Source organism: Nannospalax galili, unplaced genomic scaffold (assembly GCF_000622305.1).
Source record: "Nannospalax galili isolate Female #2095 unplaced genomic scaffold, S.galili_v1.0 scaffold522, whole genome shotgun sequence".
NCBI classification, from domain to species: domain Eukaryota; kingdom Metazoa; phylum Chordata; class Mammalia; order Rodentia; family Spalacidae; genus Nannospalax; species Nannospalax galili.
In genome coordinates this window covers 400,910-413,372 of record NW_008348874.1, presented here as the reverse complement: position 1 = coordinate 413,372, position 12,463 = coordinate 400,910, and the positions used below count along the sequence as shown (strand labels likewise).

General features: G+C 35.5%; 1 protein-coding gene across 1 annotated transcript in view; it reads right to left on the bottom strand.

Annotated features, from left to right (window-relative positions):
- Positions 1-8,488: 8,488 nt before the first annotated feature.
- The window catches only part of Bmp5 (bone morphogenetic protein 5), a 150,487-nt gene continuing 146,512 nt past the window's right edge, over positions 8,489-12,463 (bottom strand). Inside the window, exon 7 of the mRNA XM_008846120.2 lies at positions 8,489-8,725. Within this exon, the coding sequence (XP_008844342.1) occupies positions 8,576-8,725 (150 nt within the window). The 3' untranslated portion in view covers positions 8,489-8,575. The remainder of the gene's footprint in view (positions 8,726-12,463) is intronic.

Genomic DNA, 12,463 nt, shown 5'->3' with positions numbered 1-12,463 from the left:
TGTGTATTACCAGTTGTGGACCTCTGTAATAGTCTCCAAGTCTGTTGCAAAAGAAATTTCTTTGATGGGTGGTGACAGGCATATTTTCTGTAAACATAATGATCCATATTTAGTATATAGTAAGAAATCTTGTTTGTCTGGGTATATGACAGACTTAGTATATATGCCAAGGAGTGGTATAACTACATCATATGGTAGATTTACTTTTATTTTTTTGAGTTCTCCATGCTGGACATTTGCATTTGTTTGCTTAAGACAAGTTGTTGCTAAGTAACCAGAGTATCTCCCAAAGCTGGGGCTGGAAGCAGGAGGATACTGAGAGGCCAGTCTGGGTTGCACAGTAATTCTCACAACATAAACAAAAAATAATAAATAAACTGAAGTGTCTACGCTAACATGTTAACTTAGTAATTTTTTTTGTTTGGAACTTGGTGTGAAGACCAGGTGGCCTTGAACGTGTATCGATCCTCCTGCTTCTGATTCCCAAGTGCTGTGGCATGCGTCCACATCAGCTCATTAGTTTTTAATCAAATTAATTAATTTATTATAGATACTGACTTATGAGGTTATATATTAAAAAATCAAAGAGGGAAATATATTGTGCTCTCATATTCAAAAAGAAGCCATACTACTCACAGATATAATCTTCCGAAACAAAAAACTGTTCAAGTTTTATTTGTACATCTGAAGGACAAAAGATGAATTAAACTGTTTGAATATACTTACATATTCCTGCCACAAATGTGGTTTAACTTAGTGACTGTTTATTTTGGTTTTTGTTTGATGTTGGAGAAAAAAAGTTCTTGAATACAGTATTATAGGTTGTTCTACATATGGCTATTAGATCATGTTTGCTAATCATTTGTCCTCTTCTTACTGATCATTTCTTTCCTTTTGGTCTATCAATTATTGAGATAAATTTTCTGAAATATTTCACTGAAAAAAGTACATTTTGATGTTTCTTTGTGAATCTATTAACTTTTCCATTTGAAGACAACTTTTAGTTTTAATTACATATATATTGGTGTGGCTAGGTGTGTATACAAGCACATGAGTGTAGTGCTTGTGAAGTCCAGAAGAGGGAGTTAGATCTCCCTTGATCTGGAGTTACAGGCAGTTGTGAGCAGCCTGATGTGGATGCTTATATCCTCTGGAAGAAGAGCAAACACTCTTAACTGCAGAGCCATCTCTCCAACTTCCAATATTTCTTTATATAGTTTTAAAATAAAGTCCCAGCATGGTGGCACACACCTTTAGTCCCACAACCTGGGAAGCAGAGGCAGGCCAATCTCTTTGAGATCAAAGACAGCCTGGTCTACACAGTGAGTTCCAGGTCAGCTGGGATTATAAGGAGACCAAAAAGACTAAAAAAAAAAATTTAATGATATAATATTAGGCACAGCTAAGTTCTAAGTTGAAATGGTGATTGAAAGCTTGATGCTGGTATGTGTTGATCCTAAGTGCCTCTAATAAAGATTGTTAAACCCAGGTATGGTGGTGTGGTTCTTTAATACCAGTCCTCTGGTGGCAGAGGCAGAATCTCTGTGAGATAGAAGTCAGCCTGACCTATGTAGTGAGTTCCAGGCAGGCTGGGACTAGGGAGACTCTGTCCAAAAAACAAAAACAAAACCAACCAAACAAACAAAAAGAATGTAAAAAACAAAGCAAGATTTCTTTCAATTACAGTATAAATGTACTTTATGACTATGATTAGCCAGTTTTAATTCAGTGGATATTGTTCTGATATTGTACAACCCCTTGTTTTACCTTCATGTTTCCTGTGATTTTTAAGATTTTAGGTATTTTTCTGAATAGCATGTCATGTGAATGCTTGATGAAGCAATATTTAAAATCAAATATGACAGTAGTGGTCCCTTCAATCATTTTACATGAAATAGTATCTGACTCTATCTGGAATCCTTTCCGTCCTATCATTACATGCATTATTTTCCCTTTTACATCATTTTATCTTTCCTTTTCCACTTGTCTGAACTGATAGCATTTTATCACATTGCAATTATCTCCTATTCTAATATAAAAAGGGGGTCAGAAAACTATAACTCCAAGGCCAAATTCACCCATTCCTTATTTCTGCAAATGAAGTGCTACATACTAAGTCTTTTAAGTAATTTCTATAACTGCTTTGGAAATACATAAGCAAAGTGGAGTAGGTACCTCAAAAACACAAAGTCTAAAATATTACTGCCAAATCTTTTACACACAAGAAAGTTTCCTGATGCAGATTTAGATGGTATATGGTGTTTCTCAGATCTCTTTTTGACTGTAAATTTTGCCATGAATTCTGAGGACAATCATTTAATAATCATTAAATAAAATGTAAAACTATATTATCTACCCCCTCTTGATAGTTTTATTATATAACAAGCAAGCAAATAAGCAAAAACCCACCTATGTTATTAATCTGTACTGCAGCATGCATTTTCTATGACAGCTCTGTTGTTAATTTCATCTTGACTCTGTTTTGAACACTTCTGAGGTCCATCCTTTACCTGTAGCTTTGATCCTAATAGTAAATGTTTCAGTTTTACGCTTTATTTGCCTTAATTTTTTTAATTTCTGAAAGAGTATTTGCTAGATTCATAATTCTAAATGACAGTTATTTTCCCTTAGCAATTTGAAGGCAGAAATTATACATTGACTGATTTTTAAGTATCAAGCTTTGATTGCAAGGTCAACTGTTAGTTCAAAAATCTCCTTAATTTTCTCAAAAAGACATATGATGGGACATCCTTTGATACCTGTCCGAAGATCTAATTTCTAGCTTACCTAAGTCATAATCATCACATTTAATTAGGTTGAATTTTTTTCCTTCTTAGATCCATTTAAAATATTTTTACACTTGTGTTTTTGTTCTCTTTCAAAAGCACATAATTTCTATTTTTTATATTCTGTATGCAATAATATGGTAGACAAGACTTCTCTGAGTTTGGTTTTACCTTTGCTCTTTATTTTGAACCATACAGCCTTCCTTCACCATGAGTTTAGGGGCACTTTAAAATTATGGTTATGTACCTGAGCACACATGAATGTGACTTCTGGTCCCAAGTTGGTATGAATATCCTTGGGTGAAATTTTCCACCCACAATCCAGAGCCAAAACAAATTTCCTTGTTATCTAGCTCTTCCCAATTTCCTCATTTATGTGGAGATCTCTGATTAGACCCCTTACTGTGTAAATGCATAAGGATTTACTCTTGCCCTAGGCCTTAATGATTGAAGCCAAAGCTCGACATCACAAGGGACACTCATCAAATCAGTGAGTGAGCATCCTTGCTCCCCTGAAATTTACTCTGCATTTCTACATTTATCCCTTGCCTTGAACCATCTCCTCAATTTGCACACAATCTTACAATGCATTTAATATTTTATTTACATTGATAGACATGACTGTGGGTGTGTCTTATGGAGGAGAATAGAAAGATTATTGTATAACCTTGGCTACTTTATTGGTCTTCTAGCTCAAGTCTAATCAATTGCTCTGTCACTCTGGTCTTTTTCTATAAATATTCAGGGAAATAAATACAAGCCAATGTTTAAGGTATGCTTTTATTATTCAATAATAGCCACAATGAACCGAAAAGACAAAATGTTACTCAAACTCCATTAACTCATTAGGTTAAGGTTCTGTTTCAACACTGGGAAGACTGTTGAGGCACTTAATGTCATGTTACTTTTCTCTCTCTCTCTCTCTCTCTCTCTCTCTCTCTCTCTCATATGATTATATAATTTTCAGAACTGAGACTAGAATGCATCTACACATTCCCTCCTCATTGTAGACATTGACTTTTCAGTAAAACTGAAAGTTAAAGGCAAAATTTAACATAAATTTTCAGTTTCCTGAAATTTTGTGATTTACAAAGCTCTCATGTTCTTTTAAATTTCCTCCATAAATCATCATCTTTCAAATGTTGTTAATAAATATCATGGCAGTCTTTGATTTTTGTAGAACCTTTGCATTTTTTGGTATTGGCTACCTTAATATAGCCTCATAATGTACTTACATAAGAAAAGCCACTGACATTGTTCATTAATTTTCATACTTTCTCTTCAATTTTGATCTTATCCAAACTCGATAAATCACAGATGTATAGTTAGTACTTTATATGCTTTATCAGAAAGGAATATCCCCTTCTAACCTTAAAAATTTCCTGTCCCCCTCCTCCCCAAAAAGTGTGAAGGAAAACATAGGAATACGGGTAATTCAAGATGGGATCACGGGATGGACTGGTTATGAGGTGGATGCTTTTGTTTGGGAACAAGACTTTCTTCTGTAGGAGTAGAACTGCAGCTAAGCTAATTATTCGTTGCAAATGTCATGAGAGATGATGTTTGCCAGACTGTAAAGCTGCCAGTCGACTCTGGCTCTGATTCTATGATGGTGACACAAGCTTATGGTTCTTCAGTTGAAAAACTAATTTGGGATTTTCAGTCTGTTTACTTTAGTTCAATGTAGGAGCTTTCTGCTTTAGATTTTTAAAGCTTGAGTGTTTGTGATTTATGTCCTCCTACTTCTAAAATGGATAAAGCATTTTAGCAAAGTCAAACACATAAAGTAGAACATTTTCTGATACATACAAATAAAAATTTAAATTCCAGTACATAAACTACTTAAAAACACTTAAATTTGGCTGGGCGTGGTGGTGCAGTCCTTTAATCATAGCACTGAGAAGGCAGAGGCAGGCAGATATCTGTAAGATTGACCCCAGCCTGGTACATAGCCAGTGTCAGGGAAACCTGAAAAAACACATTTAAATCCACTAAATTTAAATAATTTTTGTTCCTGACAATAGCTCGAATATCACCAAGATAACAGGATTTTATGAAATGCTTATTTGAAAATGTCTTTGTGTGTATCTGCATATATAGGATAATTTTAGAAAATGCAAAATCACTGATGCCAATTAACGTGTTTGTACATGTACATACATGTGAGTATGTGATTGTGTTTTCATGTGTATATGTGTGTACATGTGAGTAGGGCTACAGGCCAACCTCGGGTGTCCTTCCTCAAGAGACTCACATTTTACTTTATGAGACAAATTCTTTTGATGTCAAGCCTAATGAAATATTAAGGAAAATGTAGATTTTAATCCCTCTGGCTCTGTCAGCTGACATGTTTGTGATTAGAACACTAACACAGGTAGCTAGAACCACTGGTCTTGTGTCCTGACAAAATTTTCTCAATTCTCTTTGTCTCAGCTGGAGACTTCTGCAAGGATTTTCAAACAGAGGATTTTTTTAACACTTGTTTTCTTTCTAAATTTATAATAATTTGTCTAGTTTTGAGACTTTACTGATAATATGTGTCTTTCTTCCTACTTTACTGATAATATGTGTCTTTCTTCCTGTAACCTGATGCTTACCGTATAAATGATGTGAGCTATTTCCTTTTGGAGTCCAGATTTTGAGGCTTGAGGCCACTGGACCAGGCTGCATCCTAAATAAAAATACCTGACTCCTGGACACTCCCAGTATCTTACGTGACCATTCCCACTACACTTTCACTAGGACCTGGGGCTCATTGACTGATTAATGTAGCTGGCCAATAATTCCCAGGGATCCTCCTGCCTCCACCCATCCAGTACCGGGATTACAAATGCAAACTACAAAGTCTAGTTACCGGTGGGTTCTGGGAATTAAACTCATGTCCTCAGGCTTATGTGGCAAGCACTAGACAGAATGGTCTAAGGAGAGTTACAACATTCCATCCTGGAGAGGTTCGTTTAGCTCAGGAAGTAAGCAGCTCAGTAGATTCAGGCAGTCTCTGAACCTGACAAGATTCACTAGTGCTCTTCTGCAAGCATATTAAACTCTAAGGACTGCTGAGAGAGATTATCAGGCCAGCTGAGCTGCCTAGAAGCTCTGACCAGCCGAAACACCTGGAATAAGCAGAGACTGGTGGAGCTTCCTGGAAGAGTGTCAGCCTACCAGAGCTATTTGGAAAGGACACTCCAACTTTCAGAGTTACTTGCAAATTGTTCACTGTGCTCCAGGGTTCCAGCTTTTGTGAGCTGTTGCCCAGGCTGAGGTGCACTTTTGGTGATACCACTGTCTTTGAGTCGTTTCTACTCCTGTAAATAACCCTGAGCAATATTCCCATAAGAAACACCAGTAAAACTCATTGGCTCATCAAGTTCAATTTGGGAGGTGTCCTTATTTAGGTCTGTTGTTGTTTTCCTATCTGAGGTGAGACAACTGTTCACACCTCCCCAGGAATAGTGTCACACACACACACTGACTTATCTCCTCAACCCCTAAAAATCTCCTTTCTTATTTCTTTTTCTCTATGAAAAAGTAAAAATAAGATATTTTTCCATTCTAAATATGTTTTCTATTTTTTATATTTCTTTATAGTTTGGACAGATTAATAAAACAGTAATTTATATATTGGTGCTTTGTCCATTTAATAGTGAGTTAATCATTTTAAAAATTCAACAGAAGCTTTTGCAATTGAATGCAGTTAATGACATAATTCAGGAACATTTTATACCTGATACATATTTTTACCTAATGATGCAGTTACATCTTCTATTTCTCTTAAATAAAGAACCATACCAAGCAAAACAACAGAAATTAGCATCACAAGTTTAATTTTTTAAATATAGAAACAAATTTAAGCAACACATTTAAAGAATAATAGATTCCTAGGTCTTGTTCTCTCAATAGTACACTATTAACTAAAAATATATTACTTAATGTACCCCCAATATAGGCAATGCAATATTTTTATAAGATAAACTGTACTTTAAAGGAACATTGCAATATATCTGAATTACAAACAAGCCAAAAGATTCTTTTTTAAAAAAAAACAAAAAACAAAAAAAAAACAGGGTCTCCATAGTCCCATCCTGCCTAGAAATCACTATGTGGACCAGACTGGCCTTGATCTCACAGAGATGCACTTGCTTCTGCCTTCTGGAGACTGGGATTAAAGGAGCTCGCCACCATGCCTGCTCGAGTCAGAAGATTTTGAAATGATTAATGATATAATTGTGTTTGAAAGAAGGGTGATTAAGAAACGATGCTTTATGAGTATTTTCAGTCAACCGTTATATGCCTAACCATGGAGCCAACATAAGTACCAAGTTAGCAAGCTAAAGTCTATGCTTTAAAAAACAGGTGTGCATTGAATTAAGTCCGTAGTAACTATTCCAACAGAAAGATAAAATAAATTAATATCAGAGGGAGGAACACTCACACACACACAGACACACACACTCACACACAGACACACGCACACATACACACACTCACACACAGACACACACACACACTCACACTCACACACACAAACACTCACACACAGACACACGCACACATACACACACACTCACACACAGACACACACACACACTCACACACATACACACACTCACACACAGACACACACACACACACTCACACTCACACACACACACACACAGACACACGCACACATACACACACACTCACACACAGACACACATACACACACACACACACACACACACACAGTTCAGAACATTCTGCCTGGAGGAAGGTTTTCAAAATCAGGTTTTCGCTGAGCTTATTCTTAAGGTTATGAAAAATGGAATTCAGCTATTTCAAAATGTCAATTCTGCCGAAGTTTTTCTGTGATTTTTGGAAATTTCCTCCAGTTTTCAATGCTTTGACCCTAAATAAAATCCCTCGCATCACCTAAATCAGCAAAGTCATTTATGAAGGCAAGCAAAAAAAAAAAACTGTTGGCATTTCAGCTCCAGAAATTTTGCGCATGCAGTGACTCTTGTGTGTAAGGAGAGAGTGGAGCACACCCAAATACTGTTTCAAATATGAGGAAAAAAAAGCTGCAGCAGTAGTGTTCTAGATCATAGACAGACAATTTATTTGAGGTAAGAAGGTTGTATGTACTGCACTTTTTCATTTTAGTGTGAACTTGGAACTTGGAAACGTGAAGACATAGGCTCAAGCTTGTCTCTACACAATTTCTGAAGCTTTGATCTTGCAAAAATCAGCTGCACACAGTCTTTCAGCTTCTGTGCTCTGCCTATTTATTCAAATCCAGTTCATTCCATTTTATCTAAAGAGCCATAAATCTTAAGAGTAAAACTGTGTTTAACCAAACTTTTTTTTTAATTGGGTTTGTTAACTTTTAAAAGTTTATTTCTAAGTATTCTCTTAGTCTTCATTGGCACAATATAATCAAATATGCATTTCCTCCAGCAATATTAAACTGTCAAAAATGCTCTTTTTAATTGTAGAAAATTCTTTTAAAATTGTGTAGGATAAAAGTGTTTAAATAGAATTAAATTGGACTCAACATAAACCACTGAAAGTTATTATTATATAATATAATGACCTATAAAATATATTTTACTGATAAGGCATCTAAAAAAACAGAATACATATCTTTAAATAAATAAAGTGTATATATGTGTATATATATATATTATATCATACATAGAAAGAGATGAAATGACCCAGACTAATTTTAGGAAATTCCCCATTTACTTTCTTTATATGGCAGACACAAACCTAATACAGTTCTTTGTTATTATTACCACAGTTACATAGTATTAGTGGCACCCACACGAACGCACTACCATATTTCTGTATTTTTTCAAAATCACATTGGAGCTGTCATCAAAATACAAAACAGAGATGGCATTTAATTTGGTTGGAGCACAGCAGGGCTTTGGGACATGATCAGGAAACATCAGGTGAACCTGGGGGAAAATAAAAGGAAAACATATCTTTTGGAGAAATATGACAAATGCTTCATTTACAGCTTTAAAGACAATATCATTCTCAATCACCTGTACCCTTTTATTCATGTTCTATGATGACAGCTGGGGCTGTTAGTGAGGATACAGTCTCACGTGTTAAACACTAAGAACTACCAATTCTATATAAGTGTAGGGACTCTCAACACAGTTCACCCAATAAGGCAAACTCTCTATGGAATATGCAATGGAACATTTTCTGATGAAAAAACATAACACTTAGCACTGAGTTGCTTTTGGTTGAAATTGTATTTTTGATTTGCATTATGAGAATTACAGAAGTTATGAGTGCAAGTCAAGATATAGTTGAACAAAAAAAGCTTTATATCTATGGTTATTTTTGATAGGATAATTATACAATAAGTCACAAATGTTACACTAACTTTTATTTTTTCAGAGGAAAGGTAAGCTAAAAATCGCAATGAAATAAAATACAGATATAATTTAGTACTGGTTTTAAATTATGATTTCAACTTTTCTCCATAGAAATTTTTCCAGCTGACTGAAGTTTAATATCATTTTCCTTTCCCTAGCCACTCATTAGAATACTGCCAAGCTTAGCTAGCGAAACTAAATCAGAAGCAAGGGGTAGAGACTTCGCAAATCGTGTTCCATCCCATTAAAACACTGAAAACAGGCCGAGTCATACATGAAAAGTGAAATGGTTAAATAAAGGATTGGTGATCATTTCAATCAGACTGGCAATTTGCTTGAGTCACAATAATTGAATGAGGAACCAGAATATGGTTCCTCTCCCCTGAGCCCACCCTGGTGCTTCCCCTAAAGGAGTTTATGGGAAGTCCAGTTGATGAGTCTTAAGGGATCTATAAAAAGTAAATACAGCCGCTTAGAGTTTTGGCTTTACGATATCCTGGCTGAACTGATACAGGAGGCCTTCTTGTGAACAGAAACAGCAGAACAAATGAGGTGATCAGACATGAACTTGAAATTTCCTAAGACCCCACAAAACTAAAAACTGGATGCTTTTTGCAAATTTGAGATGAAGCTTGTGGCCCTCTCCAGCTTCCTCTTCTGTACCCCTCATACGCATGACCGATAACCCCCAGCTTTCAGTGGCCTCAGCAGCCTCACTAAGCAGCCACTCAAAACAAAACAAATTGTTTCTGAATGAGTCTTCAAATGTATTAGTCACAAACATTTATCTTTAACAAAAAGCATGCTTGTCTTCTTATTTCATGTCCTTCACAGGATAAACGTTACAAAAAAAGTTCACAGTACTAGAAAATCTAAAATCAAACTTGCTATATATGGTTGAGTTCTGCGATGACTGTCTTTCCAGGGCTGTGAGTGACACAGGGTTCCCATCTTCCAACTTCACATCAGGATTTTGTTTGGTTTTTAAAAATATTTCTATACTGCAGCCATAAGAACTAATAATATGTGCTTGTATATTTATAAGAAACAGGGAAGTAAACAAGGAAAGAAGAATATTTGACAAGGGACTTTTCCCCGAATGTGTAAGTAAGCACTGGTTGGTCTGAGGGAGCTTTAATGCATTAGATACATATTTAAAGAAGCAAAATTCTGCCTTTTTTGTCAGATATTTCTTGCAAACAAAAACAGACCCAAGTTTTTTTGAGAAATTAAATGGCATTATTTTACAAGCAAATAATAGCTGTTACTCTCTGTGGCCATGTATAGTGATCATGACTGTCTTTTCTAGAGATAAAACAACAAAATCCTTTTCTTCTATGAATAGACATCCTTGTAGAGTCTATATGCTCCCCATTGCCCAAGAATACCGTCCCATTTTAAGAACTATTTATGAGGTGACAGCATATCTCACCTTAAATTTCTCAAGTATTTAATTTATACCTTGCATATGCCAGTAAGGTAGGCAAGTTCATGAGAATAACATTTTATACATGGCTCCTTACTGAAATGCATGTTTACTTTCTTTTCCTCTCCACAATGTCACTTTTGTAATGTTTCATAAAACCCATGCTTGCCCACTGTAGATGTGTACATTATGCCCAGAACTTCTCTACAAACTTGTAAATCAAGGATGATCCCAGGAAAACCTGTAGGCATACAAGTACTTGATATGTTTGTTTATAAATATGAGTCCTTATTCAGAAATTAGCCTACTCTTTCCATTAGCATTGGAGTATAAATTAATTGAGAATAAAAAAGGTAAATTTTCAAGGTTAAGTACAAATTCTAAGAGTGCTATACTGGGGCAGAGGTGCCCTAACTATGTCTCACTCAAGAGAAATGATTTTCTAACATTTGCTACTATCTTACCACCATCAAGGAAGCAGCTCCATTTCTGTCATTGCACTGTGATTCTAAAACTGTGTTCCCTACTTTTTCTTCTAGATATATAAACCACCATTTTCACAATTACCCAAACATTAAGTCATATTGATATCACATGGACTAGTGTAACTTCTAGGAGTCTCTTATTTTCCAGCGATTATCTCTCTGCCATAGTAATGTGTCTCCAGAAGTCTAGTACATTCATTAGGTATAGTATAATTGAGATAACTGAGCCAACATTTTACTATCTTGTCCACAAATACATGCTTAGATTGCTAGAAATTTAATCGCTGTTAAATTCCTAGAAGTGTAGAAGTAGGAACAAGAAATATTTTACTTTAAAACACAGTACTTGAAACTCTTGCAAGAGCAATAAGACAAGAGAAGGAAATTAAAGGAGTAATAATTGGAAAAGAAGAGATCAGATGATATGATATCTAAGGGACACCAAAAATTCCACCTGAAAACTCCTAGAAATTTATTAACACGTTCAGTAAAGTGGCAGGTTAGAAAATTAACCTACAAACATCTGTAGCCTTTCTTTATACCAAAAACAAGCAATCACAGAAAGAGCACATGGAAACACACATTCACAATAGCTATAAAAAAAAAAATCTCAGAATAAACCTGACCAAAGACATTAAAGAGCTCTACAATGAAAATTTTAAATCTTTAAAGAAAGAAATTGAGGAAGACATCAGAAGATGGAAAGACCTCCCATGCTCATGGATTGGAAGAATTAATATTGTGAAAATGACCATCCTACCAAGAGTTATATATAGATTCAATGCAATGCCAATCTAAATCCCCAGGATATTTTTCACAGAATTGGAAAAAACTATCCTAAGATTCATATAGAAGCACAAAAGAACTTGGATAGCCAAAACAACCCTGAGCACTAAAAGCAATGACGGGGGGATTACCATACCAGATTTCAAGCTGTATTTCCGAGCTATAGTCACTAAAAACGACATGGTACTGGCACAAAAATAGACCCATAGACCAATGATTGAAGACCGAAATATGAGTACATGCAATTTCAGCCACCTGATATTTGACAAAGGAGCCAAGAACATTCACTGGTGGAAAGACAGCATGTTCAGCAAATGGTGCTGGCAAAACTGGATCTCTTCCTGTAGAAGAATGAAACTAAACCCCTATCTTTCACATTGCACAAAAGTCAACTCCAAATGGATCAAAGACCTCAATGTGAAGCCTGAAACTCAAACTGTTAGAAGAAAACATTGGGAAAAACCTACAAGATATAGGCATGGGAAAGGATTTTCAAAACTGGACATCAATTGCTCAGGAAACAAGGGCAAGAATTAACAAATGGGACCTCATTAAACTAAAAAGCTTCTGTACATCAAAGGAGACAAACAAGGGAGCAAACAGAAAACA